Source organism: Pantherophis guttatus, chromosome 7 (genome assembly GCF_059756535.1).
Source record: "Pantherophis guttatus breed Tessera chromosome 7, ASM5975653v1, whole genome shotgun sequence".
Classification (NCBI taxonomy): domain Eukaryota; kingdom Metazoa; phylum Chordata; class Lepidosauria; order Squamata; family Colubridae; genus Pantherophis; species Pantherophis guttatus.
The window spans coordinates 32,759,314-32,782,092 of NC_142069.1; the positions used below are offsets into that span (position 1 = coordinate 32,759,314).

A 22,779-nucleotide genomic window follows, 5' to 3' on the forward strand; every position below is an offset into this window, starting at 1 on the left:
AGCAGTGTATAAAGATACAGGAAAAGTAATGTAATGTATTGTAAAAAATATTAAAGGTGTTCGAGAATAAGTAATTGATTATAAATCTAGTTAGAAATATGCAAAGTTATAAAACATATTTAGAAGTGTATTTTCAGAATATATAATCAAATATTAATTTATATCATTTTAATGCTTTTTGAAAACAACATTAAGGTTTATTTATATAGGTACTTCTCTTGTTACACGGTGTTTATTTTCACTCTTTCTATTTTATGATTTACAGGAAATGGTATTTTGAAAACACAAAAATGGCAAAACTGATTCCATTCTGAACACTGTAACTGAATTTAGTCGAATTACATTGAACTGAATTGAATACTTTATTTGGCCAAGTGTGATTAGACATACAAGGAATTTGTTTCCCGTGCAGAAGCTCTCAGTGTACATGCAAAGCAACAGGATAATAACGATAGTCATAATGATCACCATAATCATATAATGCTAATAAGAGAGGGGAGTAAATAAGGATAAATAATAATACTACAGCTATACTTCATTAGATATACATAATCTTTGAATTTTCATCAAATCATATTTTGAAATCATGAGTGACATACATGGTCATAATAGGGTTAGAAATTTTGGGTTGGTCCACATTTTTAAGCAAATGGTACAATCAATGTCTAACATTTACCGGATTAATTTGTAGAGAGAACATAGATATTGATTCTGCAGATCTTCAGTTTCTCAAGGAAGTTTTGTGTAACTATATATGTATTAGAGAAATATGTGTATACCATGAACACAAAAAATAAATTCAAAATTATTTTTTAACTGCACAATAATTTAGAAATGTGATTGAATGATTAAATACGTAAAGAACAGAAATGTGTTTCCTATATCACTACTTATAAGTTGCTGTTCTTCATTCATCCAGTACCACAATGTACTTTTACTCACTTTAGAAATACATGTATATTATAATCCACCCCACAGTCATACCATCTGCTTGGGGATTGGTTATCAGTCCTACTACCTTTCACTGTTGACTTCTTGGCTTGAATTACTAGGCTATCTGGCTTGATCCCAGCTGCATCTCAGTGATCCAGTCCTTATTTAGACATTATCAGTAGCCACCTCCATTTCCATCTCTGAACAGAATTCCACACATTGCCTAGAGAATCCCTAACATTAACAAAAATTTAAGGATGTATTTCTTTTTACCGTCAAAAGTGTGTCTTAGTAACCTAGTTCAGAAAATATAATTCTGTGGTAAATACGTTGCCTGGGTTCTGTATATCAACTTTTTCTGAGAAACAAGAGATTCCAAAATTCAGAGTTAGCTGATTCCTTTTATTAGGAACAAGCAATACTTTTTATTTATTTTTATTTATTTGTTAAATTTATTTTCTGCCTAACTCACCATGGGGCTACTCTATGCTGGAAGAGGGTATGCGACCTTTTTGAATTCCCCACAATTCTTCTTTAACAGGTTAAGTAGTTCAAAAGCAGGCAAAGTGGACGAAATAAGAATGGGGTTTTTGGATATTTTGAATATTCTGAGATTAGCTGAAAGTTGTACCAAAACTGGACAATGATAATTAGATGCTTAAATGGGCTTAGAAAACAACATGTGTTTGCTATTTTGCTTTCTGCTGAGTTGAATTTTGCATGAAGAACAAGGAATTCCTGAGAATTAAGTCCACTATTATCTGAGAATCATTAGCTCTCGGTAGTTATGCAAAATAGGACAGTACAGTATTATCATTTCTGGTTCTATTGAAAATGACTGTACCTGTCACCCAGGAATTCAAATCTGTAACTCAGAAGTATATCTATTCTAATGTATAAACATTCATTATGATAGCAACATTTTCAAGGCAGGCATATAGTAAGCATAACAAATGTTATTCTATTTTTGTGATGTTGCATGTGGAAATGCTCCCCAACTTTCCTGGTTTCGGATAACATGTCATTTTTTCATTATATTAACCTTCATTAAGAAAGTTTGTTGGAGAATATTGGGAACCCAGATAAACATCAAGGTTAATGTAAATAAGAATATTATCTGCACCACTGGATTAAAAAAAAATACAGGACTGTGTTTAGGAAACTTGTTTAACACTCAGTTCTACACTCTCTCACTCTGACATCATTCTTAGCACTTGGCTAATTCTGGGAAATGTTACCCTTACACATTTAATTTAATACAGATGTACCTGAAATAAAATAACTTGTAAAACGTGCATAAATCATAATGATGCTATTTTGATCCTTCCTTTGCCTCTTCTTGCCATTTAGACCAACTTGTCACCTCTCCTTTAAATAGATTTCATTCTGCACATATGTCACCATACAAATAAAGCGCTGGTGCACCTTTACCAATCAAAGCTTCCCTTGTTTGGGCAACAGAGCTTGTTGCCATAATTCTCACAACACTATTGGCAGATTTGACAGCATTATTTAGGCCCAAGGCATTATATTTATGTATATCTTATTTTGCTTTTTTATGATGTAGGACCACTTCCTACACCTTCTTATTTATGTCTGCAGCAGCCTTGTTTCTGATTCAAATGTCATAAGAAGCTTAAGAGTGTGATATATTTAGTTTTAGCTTATGTTATGCACAAATCCAGATATCGCAGGGTACATGTGACTTATGTGACTGACTTACGGCATGTGTAAACTTTATGCTGCTTGAATGTACATGCATGCCTGCAATTATAGCAGACTAGATACTCCTCAGATAAACTCCTGCATTTTCATCTACAAGATATGCCTTCATTCTTGTATCTTCGCCTGTTCCTAGGAAAATCCTGTTAGATGTGCTGCTATCATTTCACTTTTATTCCATACCAGAGCAGCTCCTGTACCATTTCTTCAAAGAAAGAAATGGAATTCCTGTCCTCTATCAGCTTCTTCCATTTGTTGTAATTGTTGTGGCCAGGGCATGTTATAGGCTAAATCAGAATGAGAGTACTGATTCTAGAAGAAGATACAACAAGGCTTATATTATACCGATTAAGGCAGAGTAACCATTGAGACTTGAAGACAATGGGAGAAAAAGGAAATACCATGATGACTCTGGCAGCAATACACACCCATACAGAACAAAGCAGGGATTGGGATATAAAGGCACAGCACAGCTCAATTAATAAAATAATTCAGCAAAAAGATCTCAATCTTCATTTAGCTGTATTGATCCTAATGATGACTGCCTTCTGATTCTCTGTCCCTTCTCTGGGTTGGAACAGTTTTCTTATCTGATCAAAGATTATGGGAAGAAATATCTTCTCTTGTGATAGACAAAGACAAAAAAGAGCTGCCTCCTTCCCTTTTAAAAGCTTATCTGTGACCAACTGGATAATTTTTTCCAGAATAATATAATTTAGGTTTCCTAACATGTTTTCAAAGTCATTCAGCAAGTGCCTTGAATCTCCTGCTGATTGGTTGAAATCATTGTCCCAAAATGGAGAACATCAGGGCTTGACATAATCTAAACAGGGGGTCTGCCACCTTAAACACTCAAAGAGCCATTTGGACCTGTTTCCCACAGAAAAGAAAACACCGGGAGCCACAAAACCCTTCCCGTGCCTGACTATTTCTTGAGTGGCCACAAAACTAGCATATGTAGTTTGTTTGTTTGTTTGTTTGTTTGTTTGTTTGTTTGTTTATTTATTTATTTATTTATTTATTGTCAAATTTCTATACCGCCCTACTCCCGGGGGACTCAGGGCGGTGAACAGCCAAGATAAAATACAGATAATACAAACATTAAAAGTCCATTAAAATTATTAAATATTTTGGCCGAAACAAATTTAAAACACCCAATTTGTAAAACAGATTAAACGATTTAAACATTTAATTTAAATTTAAATTTAAAAGGGAGAGTTAGGCCAGGCCTAACTAGTTGAATTAAATATTTTGTTTCTTTCTGAAACTTTTATTTTCTTGGATTTATCCATTATTGGCCTACCGGGGATTGAAAAGCTCAAGAAATAGCATGATGATGGGTGTCGCACATTGGTTGTTGTGACAAATATTTTGAGTGGCAGGGAGCCGCAGCAGAGGGGTGAAAGAGCCACCTTTGGCTCCAGAGCCGCAGGTTGCTGATCCCTGATCTAAACCATTCAACAACACCATGGACTGATTCACAAAGGTCTTTGTTTCTCATGTGGATCTGATATCTGTGAATGACTAATTTCAGCATTCCTCACTCTAATACCTTTTTGATTTGGAATATTTCAGAATATCGTCAAAGACAAATTCCTTAGCAGTGTCAAATGTTAAGTATATTTCCTCCCTTTGCAGCTTCATAAACTGACCTCCCCAATATTCTATAGGTTTTAGAGACTTATTGGTTTATATTTTTTAAATAATTACAAATTAGCTACCAGCTAATAGGTATGTTACTACCGTACAGAAATGTGTGAATAGTCAATGTAGAACTGTACTTTAATAGTCTTCCTTTGCCTTGCAAAAAGTAAACAAAATGAGTTATCCTACACTAGGTATTTTGTAAACAACTCCAGATAAATGAAACTACTCATTATTCCAGAATAAATGGTTTTAGAAGTGCAGTTTTTAAGCCTTTATAGACTGGGTCTAAATATTTTTGCACATGGAATTAAATGCAAATAGTTTCTGACTTCATTTAACATGAATGATTCTTAGCATAAGCTAAGAAACGTAAACTATGTAGCATAAGAATCCCCATTGTTGGCACCCATCAGAATGATGGTCTTTAGCTTCATTATCCCTGGATGGATGTCCAGAGTCCATGTTGGGTGAAAATGATGGGAACTGTAGTCCAACATACTTGGAAGCTACCAAGTTAGCGAAGATTAGATGCAAAGTGTGACTAAATTAAAAGGTTTGGTTCTTCCTCATTCTTGCCTAGCAAAATGCAGGTAATAAAACACTAGTTTTGTCCTTTGTTGAGCAGAATATTTCTCTTCATCTGCATTATCTACTTCCCCAAACCATACAAAACTCCAAGAAAGTTCAGCAATTGCTCTTTGCATCAAGGTTGACCAAATCACCTTCATTTAAATTTCTACTTTCCAGTCAGATATGGAAAAATAGCTCAGCACAGATCCCAATTTCCTTTCATATTAGAGAAACTATATCTATAAACGTTTTTCATTTATTATAAAAGTAGACTAAAACAGTTTTCAAATAGGCTGCAATTCTGCCAAGCATAGAAAAATATGTTTGTTTCAAGTTCTAGATGTTCATTCATTCATTCAAACCAAGTTATGTTGGCCACAGTTGTATCTAAATGTTGCATGAACTAATTTAGGTCATTAAAATAACACCTTTACAATATTTGTATTTGTATGCCTTCATTTGTATGCCTTTATTTTGAAGTACAACAAAGTGTACTGGTATGTTTCGCTGGCCAGTAGTACATTAGCACTGTATCCTTAGGTGCACTGATATATCTTCAGGTATTTGTCCTTATATGTCTGAAGCAGCAAAATTTGGGTAATAACCTAAGGCATTATATTGTTCAGTTTTAATTTAGTTACGTGTCAATACAGCTATGATGGTTTGTAAATGACAATGGTAACTTGTGTCAAATTGTTATAGTTATACCAGGGGTGAAATGCTCCCGGTTCGGACCGGATCGCCCGATCCGGTAGCGATGACGGCAGGTGGTTCAGAGAACCGGTAGCAAAAATCCCTGCCCCCCCCCATGCCCAGCTGAGCCGAACGATTATCAGAGGCTTTTTAAAATTATTTTTAAAAGCATTTTTTCTACAACCTCTTCAGCTGAAAAAATGCTTTTAAAAGTAAAAAAAAAAGCCTCTGATGATCGCGCAGCTCAACTGGGATCATCAGAGGCTTTTACATTTCACCACTGAGTTATACAAATCATTATTAAAACAAAACCATGCTTTAGTTCAATGTACATTATGCCAATTCAATATTTTTCCCCAAACATCTAAAATTTACCTGGCAAAACATGGCCTTTTTATTCTCTCCAGAGCAACAACTCCCAACCCCCAAGAAAAGCAGCTGCCATTTCTCTACCTGGGAATCCCTAGATTACCCTTACTTTGCTATCTCTTTTTCTATCACTGCCGTATCTTGCCTTCTTCTTGGGCTCCTTCAATTACTCACAGAATCTAATTGAAACAAGATTCTATTTCTTCTCCATTATGCATGCAAGCTCAGCCCTCTTTTAAAAGTTCTGATCTACTCTGTACAGTTTTCAACATTTCAGTAACAGGACACGCCTTAAACTTTATATGAATTAAAAGCCAGGGATAGCAGAAAGTGATAAATAATATACTGTATGCTGATAGATTCTGGCCTGATTTAATCCCCAAATGTCTGATAGGTACAAGTGAAAAATTTCCCTTTAAATTAGGTTGTTGGAAAAAAAAATTCCAGGTGTGAGAGAAAAATAATTTTGAATAGAAAAGAAATTGGAATTGCTTGTGTTTTCTTTAAGCTGGTCAGAAATTCCTGGGCTGGCCATGTGCTCAAAATCACCCTGACCTTAATTCCAAACCCATTTGCTAGCCCAAACTATATTTTGCATATCTAATAGTACAATTGATAGCTCTTAGGTTTCATACCACTAATGCTGCTCACCCTACAACAGAGCCTCTGCTTTCAGAATTGGAACTTCTCCTGGATTAGGAGAGGCTGTCATTTGGTGTCAGCTAAAAAAAGTTACAGGTAATCCTTGATTTACTACCACCATTGAGCCCAAAATATCTGTTAAGTCAGAAATTTGTTAAGTGAGTTTTGCCCCATTTTACGACCTTTCTTGCCACAGTTGTTAAGTGAATCACTGCAGGCATTAAATTAGTAACCCAGTTGTAAAGTGAATTTGGCTTCCCCATTGACTGCTTGTCAGAAGGTCGTAAAAGTTGATCACATGACCGAGGACACTGCACCATAAATATGAATCAGTTGCCAAGAATCTGGATTTTGATCACGTAACCATGGGGATGCTGCAAAGATCGTAAGTGTGAACAACTTTTTTCAATGCTGTTGTAACTTTGAATGGTCACTAAATGAACTGTTGTAAGTCAAGGACTATTTGTATTTTCTCAGTGGCTATAGACCAGAGACCAGGGTCATGATATCAGAGAAGGCTTTTTAAGGGAGTTGTTTTGTGAAAATATTTACATCCTGGACATAAACTGTTTCAACTCCTACCCTCAAAACGACGCTATACAGCATTATACACCACGACAACTAGATACAAGAACAGTTTTTTCCCAAACGCCATCACTCTGCTAAACAAATAATTCCCTCAAACTGTCAAACTGTTCACTAAGGCTGCATTACTATTGCTATTGGTCTTCTCATCGTTCCTGTCACCCATCTCCTCCCACTTGTGACTGCATGACTGTAACTTTGTTGCTTATATCCTTGAGATTTATATTGATGTTGATTGTTTCCTAGTATGATTTGATTGCTTATTGTACCGTATGACTGTCACTGGATGTTGTGCCTTGTGATTCTTGATGAGTATATCTTTTTATGTACCCTGAGAGCGTATGCACCAAAGAAAAATTCCTTGTGTCCAATCACACTTGGCCAATAAAGAATTCTATTCTGTTCTGTTCTGTATACATTTAAAAGATTTTTTTGAGGGGTTGGTTCCCCTCTAAGCAAAAGGCAGATACTTTATGGAGAGAACTGCCAAATCATAGGAGAGACTCCCTCTTGAAATCGTCCCAAAGTTTCCGCCTGTGTTGTTATTGAAATCCATTCAGAAAGAAAGAAAGAAAGAAAGAAAGAAAGAAAGAAAGAAAGAAAGAAAGAAAGAAAGAAAGAGGAAAAGAAAAAAAAATAAAGAGAATGGAAAAGAAAGAAAAAAAGAAAGAAAGAAAGAAAGAAAGAAAGAGGGAAAAAAGAAAGAGAAAGAAAGAGAATGTAAAAGAGAAAGAAAGAAAGGAAGAGGAAAAGAAAGAAAAAGAAAGAGAATGGAAAAGAAAGAAAGAAAGAAAGAAAGAAAGAAAGAGGAAAAGAAAGAAAAAGAGAATGGAAAAGAAAGAAAGAAAGAAAGAGGAAAAGAAAGAGAAAGAAAGAGAATGTAAAAGAGAAAGAAAGAAAGAAAGAGGAAAAGAAAGAAAAAGAAAGAGAATGGAAAAGAAAGAAAGAAAGAAAGAAAGAGGAAAAGAAAGAAAGAAAGAAAGAGGAAAAGAAAGAAAAAGAAAGAGAATGGAAAAGAAAGAAAGAAAGAAAGAGGAAAAGAAAGAAAAAGAAAGAGAATGGAAAAGAAAGAAAGACGGAAAAAAGAAAGAGAAAGAAAGAGAATGGAAAAGAAAGGAAGGAAGGAGCGGGTGGGTGGAAGCCTATTGCCTTTTGATTGGCAATACATAAGTAATCTCTCCGGAAACAGCTACAGAGCCATTACCCACCAACTTGAATTTCTACCACAGAGCAGAAGTTACACCCTAGCCTAGCGAAGGGGCCTCCCGCGAAAAGAGCCAGAAGGCTGGGTAAGCGCTGTGCTCCCTCACAGAAAAGAGCCATTGCCAGCGGGGGTCGCCCTTCACGGGATGCTGGGGCCCGGCGCTACTAGGATTGCCGAGCTCCCCACCCCTCCGCTTGCCAGCCGCTCCGTGGGCAGCCGCGGGGTCAGCAGAGGCAGGCGGTGCTTGTGGGGGCAGGAAGCCTCGGGGGTGGCCGGGAAGGAAGAGGAAAAAGCCGCTGACTCCATCCGGCCGCCAGAACCGCATTGAAAAAGGTTGCGATGCGGCCAGGGAGGGAGGCGTCTCCCGCTTCTCTTCCGCGCTCTAGTAGTTCATCGCGCCCGATTCCACCTACTCGACTCCCGCAACCAGCGAGGGGAAAAAAAAACGCCAGAGCAGGTTGCTAGGCAGGCCGCGCTCGTGACTCGTCAGCCCTCGCGGCGTCGGAAGATGCAACTTTCCCTTAAAGTGCTGCGGGGCGGGGAGGGGGGGGGCATCATCAACAATAGCACCACCAAACAAGGTTTAAAGGCGAGGGCGTGGGAAGACGGCTACACGCAAACACACCCGTTTGTATGTTGCAGAAAGAGTTTGCAGTAGCCGGAATGTTAGAGAATATAATGGGGAGTAGAGTAGAGCCAGAACCAGAGCAAAACTCGCCCAACCTCCAAATAGCTGGCATCTTAAGACCGTAAAGTTGTTTGCCTTCTTAAATGGTAGAGGTACAATCTCTTAACCCCTGCCCTTCTTGCTTCCATTATTATAAATTCCATTCATTGCATCCCCTTCAGTTTCCTATAAGGCTTTCTGGCCACGAAGTTGGGAAAGTGCCTTTCAAACTTTCTCATCCCTTCCTTCAAATAAATTCAGCTTAGAACGCATTGCTTGTACCACGTTTTGAAACTGTTTTGCAATCTACCAACCATCTGTATGCAAGCATGTTTCCTTAGAACAACCTTGTCCCTTTAAACACAGGCACTGGACCGTTCAAACCTTGCTCAGTTTTCTACATTTGTTTGATTTAAAACTGTGTGGGGAAATATGGTGCATGTTAAAGCATTGAGATTCCCTCTTCATTTACTTAATGACAGCATTAACTTTAATTCCAATCTCATCAATTAAGAGTATACCTGTCCTGGTAGCACTATACTTCAGCTCTTTTACTGTGAAACTTTTCACAATATATATATTTTATATAAATATGGACTTTTTCTATCTATACACCCTCCCTTTTAAAATAATGTGTTTTGCTAAATATCATTTTTGACTCATTCCATCTATTTGTATGATCCTGTTGTTCTTTACAAGGCCCTTCTGTTAGTCTATATTCTGAGAATTTGGACCTAAACAAAAAGGTAACTCAGGACAGGGTGAAAGTGGAGAAAAATAATAGATTTTAATTCACTTTGTAAAATTTAACACCCAGAAAGTTAAATTAAAGTACAGGAGGAGCATATTTGAATATCCAATGCTGTGGGGGGAAATTCCAAATAAGATAAACATAAGGAATACCAGGTGAAAATGTATTATAATGCTTTACCTGGACATGGTAATCTCAGCTTGAGGGCTCTGGGATTTCTCCAGTCCCAGTTTGGTGAAGATACCCACCAGCACCATGATGGCCACCACACCACAAATAATGTATACAATCATGTTGGTCTTGTCCTTGGTAGGATTCTGAGGAGTCTCATCCACTCGAGGTGGTGGTTGGCCTGTGTTGACCCATTCTGGTGTCTCATAATTTGAACAACCACTTTGATCAAGTTTTCCACTTGTGAATTGACAGCAGAAGCGGTAACCACAAGTTCCACAGCAAAAATTATAGATCCCTGAATTGCAGTTAAATGGAGGATCCCACTGGCCCATCACATCATAATAACCAAGGCACCGCTCTCCCCCAGAGATGGACTCTGTGGGGGCTACAATTGTGTCCTCCAAGATGGGACCCGAAGTGGTATTGGTTTTGACCTCCACCTGCAGTTCTGACTCACGTTTCTGAGGATTAAGCGTTCCGGTCCAAACTTGTCCTGGGTCCATAAGAACTAAGCAATAGAATCCAAAAATACACCGTTCCATCTGTATGCCACTCCAGCTCACTAGTAAAACGGCTTTCTCTTTCCAAGACTAACTTCCACAATAGAGGAGACCTTGTTTTGTTTAGCAATGCAAGAAAGAGGATTTTAGAAAAAAAATCCAGTCAAAAATGGAAAGGTAATACATTTCTTTGTAAGTCACTTCTAGTGGAGAAGAGAGAGATTAACCTCTTGCTTTTTTCTCCAGAGCAAATGGCACAATCAAAATAAATCCTCTAGTCCAAGAAAAAAGAAAAAAGTGGGATGGGTGGGAGTATGGTTGGAAGTTGAAAAAAAGGAATGAGAGTAGAAGAAATCAGTATAATGTATAGCATCATCAGAAGACAATCTCACAATTTCCTGTGCAATCTCAAGAGATAGTAGATATGCAGTCCTCTTCTTTTAGCAGCAAATATTTGGCTTCTAATGTCATTTGAAAAGCTTTACTGAAAACCTTCATGGACTATATTCTCATCTTGACTTGAACCAAATCCCGAAAGCAGCCCTTCCCTTTCTTCTTCCTTCTGTCCCCTTTCTCAGAGACACTGTGCTTTCTGGAGGGGAAAAAATTCTTTGCACTACTGAGAAGGGAGGGATTATCAAAGGGGAACGAAAGAAAGAAAACAGGAGGGGTGGAGGGGGAGAGAAGGAGAGAGAGTATTGGAGGAATAAAAGCAGTTCTTACTTCTCTTTGAAGTCAGACCCACAAGTGCCTGATCATTTCCAAAGCAGATCAGAACAGAATCTTCAGGTTTTCATCCTCCATGTAGAATTTGGTTAAGACCCAGATATTGTTGCCATCAGGCCAGGTTGGATCCAAGAGGATTTCAACAGTGACAGTGCCCAATGATGCTAGTGCACAAGTGTGAAGAGCTGGTGAACAGCTGGCCAGTTTCTCCTCTGCCTGCCTCTTCCAGGCAGTGTACTAGTAGGGGAGAAACTGTCCAGCAATTCACTAGATTAATCCTTTATAGGGGCAGAACAGGAATAGCTATGCTTAAGAAAAAAACTCTCTGACACTATAATATCTGTCTGGCAGCATCACTGTTGCTCTTTCATGTTTGAGAACAGGATTGTAAAAGTACATTTTTAAAAACTTTTTGTTCCCCATTTATAGATTGTTATGAAAATAAAAATCAGTTTTTGATTCTTTTTAGGACTAAAGAGTACTCAGTGAGTAGAATGTGAGAAGAATGCATACGTATGTATATATAAATAAGGAAATATCTACAGCAATGTTTCTCAACCTTGGCAACTTTAAGATGGCTTGCCTTCAATTCACAGAATTCCCCAGTCTGCATAGGAGTTGAAGTCCATCCATCCTGAAATTGTCAAAGTTGAGAAATATGATCTATGGTATAACTTTTGAGCCAACTAAAAAGGGAATAATAGAGCTAGGTGCTGTACAATATCATCACAATCAAGGAAATTGTTTCTTCCAATTTCTTCCTTGACATTAATATATGAATTTATATATTGGTCACTATCCCAGCACTTGGTGCAATATAAGAGCAGGCATTGAAGCTACAGGAGAATCACATAGTTTGCCAGATAATAATCCTGCAATGTATTTTGAGAACACTTCTATCCCTGGATAACAATGAAAAAACGGTAACCTGATCTTTATTATTTTCTCTCTGCAGAATATTGTTTTCCGGATATCAGGGAGAAATCCCAAGTCAAATGTAAAATTTTAAAAAATGAGTAAAATTTTCTATTTTGATCTTTATTCCAGCAAGGCTCAAACAGAATTTTAGAATGGAAGGTTGGTCAGAATAATGGTCAGAATAGTCATAATTGATTGAAGGATAATTCAGTCTAGGGAAAATGCATATATTAAACATTTATCCACTTATTAATTTAAATACATTTTCATTGAAAAATAATTTTGTATAGGTTTAAAACTACAAAAACATAAAAAGAAAATTAGAATAGATAAAAAGTATGCAGAAATAAAAGAAAAACTGAAAATCAGTAAAAGTTAAAGAAAAAGAAAAAAGAGAAAAAGAAAAATATTTAAAGAAGCAGTTTCCAATCTTCTTTGCAGCAGATTTCCTCCCTCCCAAATTACATAATATGGTTCCCTTCTTCCCATAAACAACACCTTTTAATCAGTAAATCTCCAATTCATCAATTCACTTTTTCTATTTTCAACAAGCCTAGAAAAGATTTCTGGTCTTTTGCAAAATATTTTCTTTTTCTAATCAAACAGACCAATGTAGCCATTTCAGAAAGTTCTACTATCTTAACAGCCCATTCCTCCGTTGTGGATATTTGTGGATTGTGCGTGCGATCCCATTGTGAATCGGTAGTAAAGGTAAGTAGAAGCCACTCCTGATGTCCACCATGAATGATAAATAGTTCCTTCTTTATATTTACATTTCCACTAATCATTTGAGATATCTTTATCCGTTCTTGACAATTTATCCAGTGTTAGATACCAACGATATATCATCTTATAAAACTTTTCTTTTAAATTATAGTTTAATGTGAATTTAAGACCTTTCGTCTATATATTCTCCTGTTGTTCAAGCATTACATTATATCCAAAGTTCTTTGCCCACTGAATCATACAATGCTTTACATACTTGTTTTCCAAATTCAAATTCAATAACAATTTATAAAACTTAGCAATGTGTTCATCACTACCACACAGTAGGATATCCAATTTATTTTTCACTAAATCAAATCCATAACTCTTTTTGACTAGTTTAAATCTTTCTTTCAATTGTAAATATATAAAACAATGGCAAACATGTCCTTCTGATACTAACTCCTCTTTCGATTTGAGGATAGGGCCAATAATTGAAAGGTATTATTTTACCATAAATCCCAACAGTCTGGCCTCACCACCATTTCTTTTCTAAAAAAAAGCTTCCTGGGGAGGGACCCAAAGAGGCATCTTTGCAGAGATCCTTATTTTATCTTTATTTCAAACTCTTAGGTTGGCATGTTTAACAGAGTAATTATTAAAATCAACATTTACTTTAACCTTGTCATATCATAAATAGCCGTGCCATCCAAATCTTAATTCATGGCCCTCTAGCTTGAATAACCTCTTATTTTGGAAACCCACTCACTCTTTTAGCCAGACCAAACAACAAGCCTCAAAATATAATTTCAAATCTGGTAAAACCAGATCGCGTCTTTCCTTAGTACTTTGCAATAGTTTGTATCTAATTCTTTTTTTTTCGCTTGCTGTATAAACTTAGAGATGTTCATCTGCCATTGTTTAAATAGAGTATCGGTTACAAGTATTGGTGTGAAACAAAAAAGCATCTTTAGTAAAACATTCATCTTAATTACAGAGATTCTACCCAGTAACAATAGTTTCAGTTTATTCCACCTTAATAAGTCTTTTTTAACATCATTTCAAAGAGTGTGAAATTATTTTGAAACAGTTTAACATTTGTATTTGTCAATATAACCCCAGGTATTTCACCTTTTACTCCACCTTAAAAACCCAACATTTTAGTCAATATTTCATAAACTGAGATGTCATATTCTTAATAAGTATTGTTGTTTTCTGTTTGTTTATTTTACAGCCCGCTAAAGCTCCAAACTCATTTAATTTCTTCCATCAAATATTCTATATTTGTTTTTGGATCTTGCAAAAATATAACTAAGTCATCAGCAAATGCTCTCCATTTGTAAACTTCCTTTTTGATATTTACACATGTTATTTTCTAATCTTGTCTAATATCCCTGTTCAAAACTTCCAATACCAATATAAACAGCAAGGGAAATAAGGGGCGTATTCAAGGGCTTTGACCCCTTGAATAAAATGCTCTCTGAAGTCCGTATCTTTCAATTCTTTAACATATAAACCCAATCTAAGTTGTCAAAGGCCTTCTCTGCATCCAAACATATTAAAGCTGCCTGTTTCTCATTATGATATTGAAATATTCAATAATATTCAAAACAGTCTTTACATTTCTCTTAACAGTCTCTTAACTGGTTTTTTTTTGGCAAAAAGCCAGATTGATCTTAATGAATATATCGCTGTAAAACCTTCTTCTATCTTTCTGCAAAAATTGCAGCAAAAAGTTTGTAATCATTATTTAATAATGAAACTGGTCTGTAGGTTTTATATCCTCAGGATATAAAACCCTTGACCCTTCTTTGGTAATAACGTAATATTAGCTTCTTTTCAGGTTTGAGGTATCTTTGCTCCCTATAATACTCCATTCATTATATCCTTTAGTGGCTGAAGGAATTGATCCTCAAAGCATTTATAATATTGGCTTGGAAGATCATCTGGACTTGGAGTTTTATCTGGTTTCATTTTTTTTAATAGCTCCTGATATTTCAAAGGTAGTTACTGGATCACTTATAAGTTGTTTCTGAGCTTGTGAAAGTTTAGGTAAGCGTTGTCTTACCAGATTTCCGTCTATTCGTCTAAGAAGCATGTCAAGTTCCTGCTTCTTGTAGAGATTGGAATAGAAATGATCTTTTTAATAAGATCATTATCTGTTATTACATTGTCACATTCATAAATTTTATCGATCATTCCCTTTTCCCTTTCCTTTCTTAATTTATATGCCAGCCATCTTCCTGGTTTATTTGTGAACTCAAAATGTCTTTGTTTCACATAATTCATTTCTATTTCTTTAACTGTTAACATAAATAATTGTTGATGTAACAGTTTAATTTGATGTAAAATTTTCGAGTCTGTAGGTGTCTTCTTCAATTCAATTTCTTTCTGTTTAATTTCATCCAATATCTTTTGCATCTTTTCCTGAGATTTTTTTCTTCACTAGATGACTATGTTGTGTAAAATAGCCCCTCATAACTGCTTTACTCCTGGTAGCATCACAAATAGTCATCAAATTTGTCCCTTTACCCAGGTGATTATCAAAATATTCATTTGGTTTCTTTTTACAGTCCTTTACAATCATCTCTTTTTGAAAAATAGATTCATTTAATATCCATCTATAATTTAAGGTCTTTTTTTAAGTATCAAAAGAACTGGGTTATGATCACAGAAAGAGTTAGATAAAATATTAAATTGTAAAATGTTATTTGCAACACTTTTAGAGATCCATATCATAGAGATTCTCAACAATGATTTATGTTGTTCTGAGAAAAAAAATTCTTTAGCAGAGCCATTTCTTTGCCTCCACAAATTTGTCAACGCTAAATTGTCCATCATCTCAAAAAAAAAGTCTTTGGTAATTTACCCTGAAGAAGTTTAATCCCTTTAGTAGATGTTATATCCAAAACTGAAGAAATCACTCCATTCCTGTCTCACAAAATAAGCTAATTTTCATAAGAAAAAGGTAATAGTTGATCCATAAGATATTCAAAATATTTAGTTTATCATTCTTTGGCACATAAAGTCCAATTAGTACTGATTTTGTTCCATTAAGATCAATTTCCACAGCTACATATCTACCATACTCATCTGATAGAATTAATTTGGGTTTAACTTGGTTTTTATATATAAAACGACTCCATTAATCTTTGTTAAACCAGCTGATATAAATTTCTCCCCTAATCTCTTATTTATTAAACAGTTCTTATCTTGTATCTTAATGTGTGTTTTTTGAAGACAGATTATATCAGCATTTAGTTTCTTTAGATAATGAAGTATTTTTTACATTTAGATGGAGCATTTGCCCTATTAATATTCTACATTATAATATTATTCTCCATTTTTAGATAATGTGGCAAATCCATGTGCAGCCATCTCAACTGCCTCTTCTTTGATATCAGGTTTTTGAGGTTCATCTATCTCTAATTGCTTATCTGTATCCATTTCTTCAGTTGGTTCCAAAATTATTTTATGTTTAATCATGAAATACTTGGCTTTTTCTATAGAATTCAGTCTGAATCTTTGCTCTTGGTAGGTAAATATCACTCCTTCAAGTTTGTCCCAGCAAAAAGCGATTTTTCTCCTTTTCAGGATATCTGTGAGGAAAGACTTTCTTTTTTCTTAAGATTCTGACAGGGATTTCCTACAAAGCAATTATATCTATATTTTCCATTCTTAATTTAGATTTGAAGTGGCAGTCAAAAACGTAATCTCTCGTTCTTCCTACAAAATGAAACTAAAACATCTCTTGGTAATTTTCATGTCTTGGTTTCAAGTGAATATTAAAATTTTAAATTCTGTGCATCATCATACATATTTGTCTCCAGTATTTTTTCGCAAGTCTATGATGCATGATAAAATGTCCCTATGTTTTTCACATTTCCCACATATAAACCTAGACAATTATAACAAGATATTGCTATGATTTAGGACTGAAGTACAAACTCATCAGATATGAATTGTAGTTCAAATCATGGCCTTGTCATTCCAAGAGGCCCTTTACCTAATATTATAATGAGCAGCAAAACATATTTCTCCTTTTTCTCCCATGGGGACCATAATGGCAAAAAAGCCTGCTTCTCAGCAAGTGGGGAGAGAGGAATTTTTATCAGCTGTTGATAAGCTTATTGATCAGCCTTAGTAACACTATCCTTCAAGACACCACAACTTCTTAATTGTAACAATTACTTAATGCCATACTGATGAGATGAATGGAAATTTATTGAAATATTCAGTTTAAAGTAACCTATTATGAAATACATGTAGTCTTTATCATGACCACAAAAGACCCTGGAAAATTTATTCTTAAGTGATTTGTTTGTTAAATGAGGCATCTAAATTTCTTCACTAAATAAGGATGACTCAAGCCTATCTCAGCTTGAACTGTGCAAAGGCCCTTCTAGCCATGACTACTATTTGCTCTTCAAGCAGATCTTGTCAGTCTAGATACCCTGATTTTTATTTTGAGAGTGCTATTTAGAAGTATTCTTAGAATACTTCTAAGAAAGAAACACAGAAGTATTCTAAGCATAGCTCATAAAACTATCTGCTACAATGTCCTACCTGTCAATGACTACTTCAGCTTCAACCACAACAATACACGAGCACACAATAGATACAAATTTAAAGTGAACTGCTCCAAACTTGATTGCAGAAAATATGACTTCAACAACAGAGTGGTCAATGCCTGGAATGCACTACTTGACTCTGTGGTTTCATCCCAAAACCTCCAAAATTTTAACCTGTTGACCTTATCCGATTCCTAAGAGGTCTGTAAGGGGCGTGCATAAGAGCACCAGCATGCCTACTGTCCCTGTCCTAATGTTTCCTCTATTTGTATCTATTTTATGTATCCAAGCTATGTTTATACTTATTACCTAATATGTTCTTGACAAATAAAATAAAAAATAAAAATGCAAAAGAGAATAAACAAATGGCAACTCAGACTGCTCAGTGCTTTGTCTGGAAGTGTGCCATTTTATCAGGAGAAAAGACAAAAATGAATGGCAATGGTGTGGAGCATCTTGGGGAGTTAGCAAGAGGAGAATGACTTTGGCATCTGGAAAGCAAAATTATGTTTAGTAAGTAGCCACTTCTAGCTTCCTTCATGGCACTATTTAGTGGGAATACCTATGATATGTTTTCAGAATTCCAAATGTATGACATCCAAAAAGTTGGGGACCTTGGAATTTCCTTATTTGGCAGCAATGGAGAGGCTTAATACAAAAGTTTCCCCATATCTTTCTAGGCTTTGGGTACTATAGAGCAGTGTTTCTCAAACTCTGCAAATTTAAGGTGTGTGGGCTACAATTCCCAGAATTCCCCACTAGCCACACTGGCTGAGGAATTCTGGTAGTTGAAGTCCATGCATTTTAAATTTGCCAAGTATGAGAAACACAGCTATAGGCAATTACAATGATGAGAGGATAACAGGCCCTGTAAAGACTGAGGATTTCAACAAACTTCCTGAGTTGACCAAAGATTTAGCGGCCAAGCACACTATAGCATGGCTAAATAATAATTATGCACATTAATAATTAATCTAATAACAGGTTTCAACCAGGTATAGGCACTGAGCTCTCCTGAATTTGATTAGTTTCTTTTGCTAAAGGCTGGGAGTTAGCCTCTAAGCAATAATACCAATATGCTATACTTTGCTTTGAATTTAATTGTTGAGTTCTAATTGCCTTTCCATTGAATACAGCTATCTTATCATGATGGGTGGTAACTTGGGCATCTATGGAGGGGAAGGGGGACAAATTATGAAATATATTTGATAGTGTCATCACGCAGATATTGTGAGATGCGAGTACATAATTGTAGCATTTACATAGTGGCATGACAATGCATAGTTCATTATTTTAGCATCAATTAGATTTGCTGTATGTGCCATTGTGCATGCAATAATATAAGAGACCTTATGTGAGCATGTAAATAGATGGTAAGCCAAATGATAATTTGATGGTTATGTTTTAAATCAACTTTGTCTCAATCTGAAAATGCTTCCTACCTGCAAGAGAAGGAAAATCTCCTCTTCCACAGACCTATCAACAAAGTGCTAATTTTTCTGTCGAAAGTACTAAAACACTTTTGTGAATATTAACAGCCCTCTTAGCTCAGAAACACTGAATAATGCGGAACAAAAGAATTCAGTGTGAGCCAGTGCAAAGAAGAAAAGCAGATCTTCACCCAGAGCTCAAGGGAGTAAAAGAAGACATAATGTACCAGGTGGATTATGGCTAATGAATAGGCAGGGAAATGGTCTTGAAATGAGATCAAATCTCTCTACTCCCATCCTCAAAGCCAGCTCTATTCATGTCATTTCTTGCATCCTTGCTAAACTCCATTGGGGCTGTAAAAGATGGGTTTAGCAGCTGACTAGTGGTTCAATGACCCATTAGTTTTGTTAGCTTCTTTCTTTCTACTGTCAGTCCCTGATGGCTGAATACAAGAACAAGCCTCCCATCCTGCACTTTGGTGTGCAATACTACACTACAGGGGCACATTTCTTTCTGATTCCAGCTGGTAATCAGTTTATACCCTGAAGCGTGGGGATTAATAGCTCTTGTTTCATTACTTTCTGCTGACCTAACATTCCCCCGTTAGTTTAGATGGTAGAAAAGACCATCCTTTCCTCCTGTTTCTTAGGAAAGCAGTTAGGTTGGGTTGATGGTGCAATGCAGAAAGCTAGCTGATATTCTCATGATTTTTGCCAGGATCCACTCTGACTTTTCAATTTAGTCTTTTTTTTCCTTCCTCTTTTTTACTTTTCCAACCTAGCTTTCTAAGACTAGTTGGATATAGGACACCATTTCTTTGTCCTTTGTCTTCCAAATCTCTGGATATGTTTTCCATACGTACAGTAACTATGGCAAGTTGCCTCCTCAAGTTTTAGAGTCAGGCCTAATGGTTTTTGTTCTGTTAAGATCAAACGTTTACCAATTCTACCAATGATAAATTTTATCTACCAATAGATAAATACTAATTGATTTCTCTTATAAGAAAATTTTAATAGTGACATTTCTATTTCTTAGAGAAAGCATCAAATATTTCTGCTAAACAAAACAGAACAGCATAGTTACCATTCCATATCAACCTACTTTGCAATTCTCTTTTCAGGAGCATTTCAAGATCTTTTACTTAGGACAATTCTGCTCTTCCTGCTTACCCCAGTGTGAAAAATAGGTCACCTACCACTTTGAGAGAGAGGAACAGATGAGATCATCCTCCGTCTGCACCTAACCTGTTCGGAAGGTGACCTCCACCCTGGTTTTCTTGCTGAGCACCAGAAGGAGTGCTTTATTTTCTCCTTGGTACAGGCAGGGCTGTCTGCTCTATTTGCTGCACTTCATTGCCTCTTGCACAAATGCCTCCACTCCATGGCAGGCATGTCACCCATCCCTACTTTCAGTCCCCAGTGGCCATTTGGTACTGGGTTGCTAGCTGCTGACATGAAAGCCAGGTGAAATGCTGGATAGCATTTTTTATTTGGTTTTGGTTTTTAATGAGTATATCAGAGGGATAGTAAAATGCTGGCATTTCTTTTTCTTTTAACAGGTTCAGCCCAGAAAGTTGGAAACGCTGCCCATTTCTCCTGTCCTCCTTTTTCTTCTTCCTGGATGAAATTGACAAGAGTTCTGCCAAGTTTCCCCTTCCAGCTCACAAGTGAGAGGAAGAAATGTAAAAATCCTCCCCCTCCCCCAGTCCTGAAAAGACCTACCCAGAGAAGAGAAAGTAATTGCCAATTAGCTTTTTGGGATGGTTGGCAGGTGAAAAGAAGCAGGGAATCCACCATCAGATGCCTTGTTAACCATGGTCTGGACAGGGATGAGGTGGAGAAAGTAATATTGGAAAGGATTACCTAGTTCTCCCTAGTTCTCTGTTAAATGAAGGCAGGGGAGGAGAAAAGTGCTTTCAGAACTTGCAAGATTCTGTTACTATAACTTTACCATAAAGATAGTGTTAGTATTCATGGCTTTTGTTACCTGACTGGACTACCTCAAAGGACTGACAGTTGGTGTGTGTTTTTTTAGGTGGTTTACTCATAGGAGATAAATAGCTAATGGCTGCAATGTGGAAAACCCCCAAGGCATCATTTCAGTATATGATATTGAAGTATTTTCCTCCTCTTGGAATAGAAATTAAGGCTGTTGGCAGCCTACATGGATTGAATAGTTGACCAAAACCAATAATTAACAGGCTGTAAATTATATGTTTATTTTTTACATCTGTTTCTGTCCATAGGATACTGAGCTCAATTCTCTGCATGGACATCTGGAAGTAAGTCCCACAGAGCAGCACAGGAAGGAGAAACTCTCTGCATGCAGCTGAAACACTTGTACTTTCCCTCCACACTTTTATCCTAAAACTGATAGAAAATGTAAGCTAGCTCTTGTGAAAATAGATTCTTTTTAATAAGACATATATGGACATAGTTTAAATGAAATTACTATTAGGTAGGAAATTACTCTCATAACTTCCATTTCCCATTTTGGGACCGGCAACAGTTATACTAGAGAGCAATTAAAGTGTAGTTTATAGAAAATGTCTTTGCGTACTTCTGTCTCTCTAAATAAGGTTATGTAAGTGATACATGTCTGCAAACAGTATATGGGAGGCAGTGATGGGTGCCAGCAGCAAGAATTGCTCTGTTTCTTTACCGTAGTAGCCACAGCTTCACCTCATGGGGAATTGTAATGAAAGTACATTTCTACATTGAGCAAATTATTGTTTTAAAACTAGGTTCATTGTCATTGCATGAAGAGATTTTAGTAGACAAGAAGAGAAGAGAGCTTTTTTATTGTTTTAATTATAGGATGGAAGATATAGAGAGCTTTAATTCATAAATTCTCTCTTCTACTCCCCCTTTCTTAGTTTCAGTACAACTGCAATTGTGCTAGAGGTGTGTAAAGAAATATAACGAAAGTGGCCATTACAAAAGGCAGAAGAGCCAGCACTGCTTTGCCAATTAATTTGGTCACTTAACCCAGAGAAGTTTCACATGAGGCACTAGTTATTAGTAGTTAATTTATTGTATTAGAGTATGTAGACACAGTTATTTGCTGAGATTGGGGGGAATATTAAATATTTTTTATTAAATAAATAAATAAATAAAAATTTTCCAAATGACTTAGCAATTCCCGTACTATCCCTTATTCCAAATAATGATTTATGTTGTTTTATCCCTTAGTCTCAGCATCTTATTTGTATCATGATAAATCTATCTCAGCATCCACTTCTGTCCTACTATCGCAGCACCATTGAGAGTGTCCTGACATACGGCATTCTTGCATGGTATGGGAGCAGCTTTGTAGCGGACAAAAAAGCTCTACAGAGAATCATTAAAACTGCCCAGAATATCATCAGACTCCAGCTACCAGCCCTGGATGACATCTTCGAATCTCGCTGTTTGGGAAAGTTGCATAATATTCTCAGAGACTCTTCCCATCCTGCTTACAATCTTTTTGCACTGTTCCCTTCTGGCAGAAGATACAGAACAATTAAAACTCGGACCACACATTTTCTGAATAGTTTTTATTCCAGAGCTATAATTGCACTCAACAATGAACTAAAGGGCCACCATCAGTGAGCTGTTGGACAGTATTACTTGGTCTGTTGTGTGGATGTTTGGGTGGTTTAGGGGTGGGGAATTGTGGTGGGTGGGAGTGTGTTTGGGAATTGTTATGTTTGTTGGACCTGGGTGTTAAGTGAATTTCGTCGTATGGGTATACTGTGTATACACGTAAAATGATAATAAAGTTATTTATTTATTTATTGTTATTTATTTATAACCAGAACTGGACACAGTATTACAATTGTGGTCTTACCAAAGTAGTACAAACCAGTACTAATAAGTCATGTGCTATTCCTCTGTTGATGCAGCCTACAACTGCCTTAACTTTTTTGGCAGCTGCAGCACACTGCTGGCTCAAAAAGATCCCTCTCCCAGTCACTACTGTTGAGCTAGTAT

General features: G+C 36.3%; 1 protein-coding gene and 1 long non-coding RNA gene across 4 annotated transcripts in view; one reads left to right on the forward strand and one right to left on the reverse strand.

Annotated features, from left to right (window-relative positions):
- Window positions 1-11,422, reverse strand: part of SHISA8 (shisa family member 8) — a 27,632-nt gene extending 16,210 nt beyond the window's left edge. The window contains exon 1 of the mRNA XM_034402754.3: window positions 9,964-11,422. Within this exon, the coding sequence (XP_034258645.1) occupies window positions 9,964-10,499 (536 nt within the window). The 5' untranslated portion in view covers window positions 10,500-11,422. The remainder of the gene's footprint in view (window positions 1-9,963) is intronic.
- LOC132712587 (uncharacterized) lies at window positions 8,232-22,579 on the forward strand. Of its 3 annotated transcripts, XR_009623223.2 has the most exons (4): window positions 8,232-8,450; window positions 20,367-20,474; window positions 21,054-21,189; window positions 22,000-22,579. It is a non-coding gene; the product is annotated as an uncharacterized LOC132712587 (long non-coding RNA). The 3 variants fall into 3 exon arrangements; XR_015728903.1 differs by having other exon boundaries at window positions 20,367-21,189; XR_015728904.1 differs by lacking the exon at window positions 8,232-8,450 and having other exon boundaries at window positions 16,187-20,474.
- The last annotated feature ends 200 nt before the right edge of the window (window positions 22,580-22,779 follow it).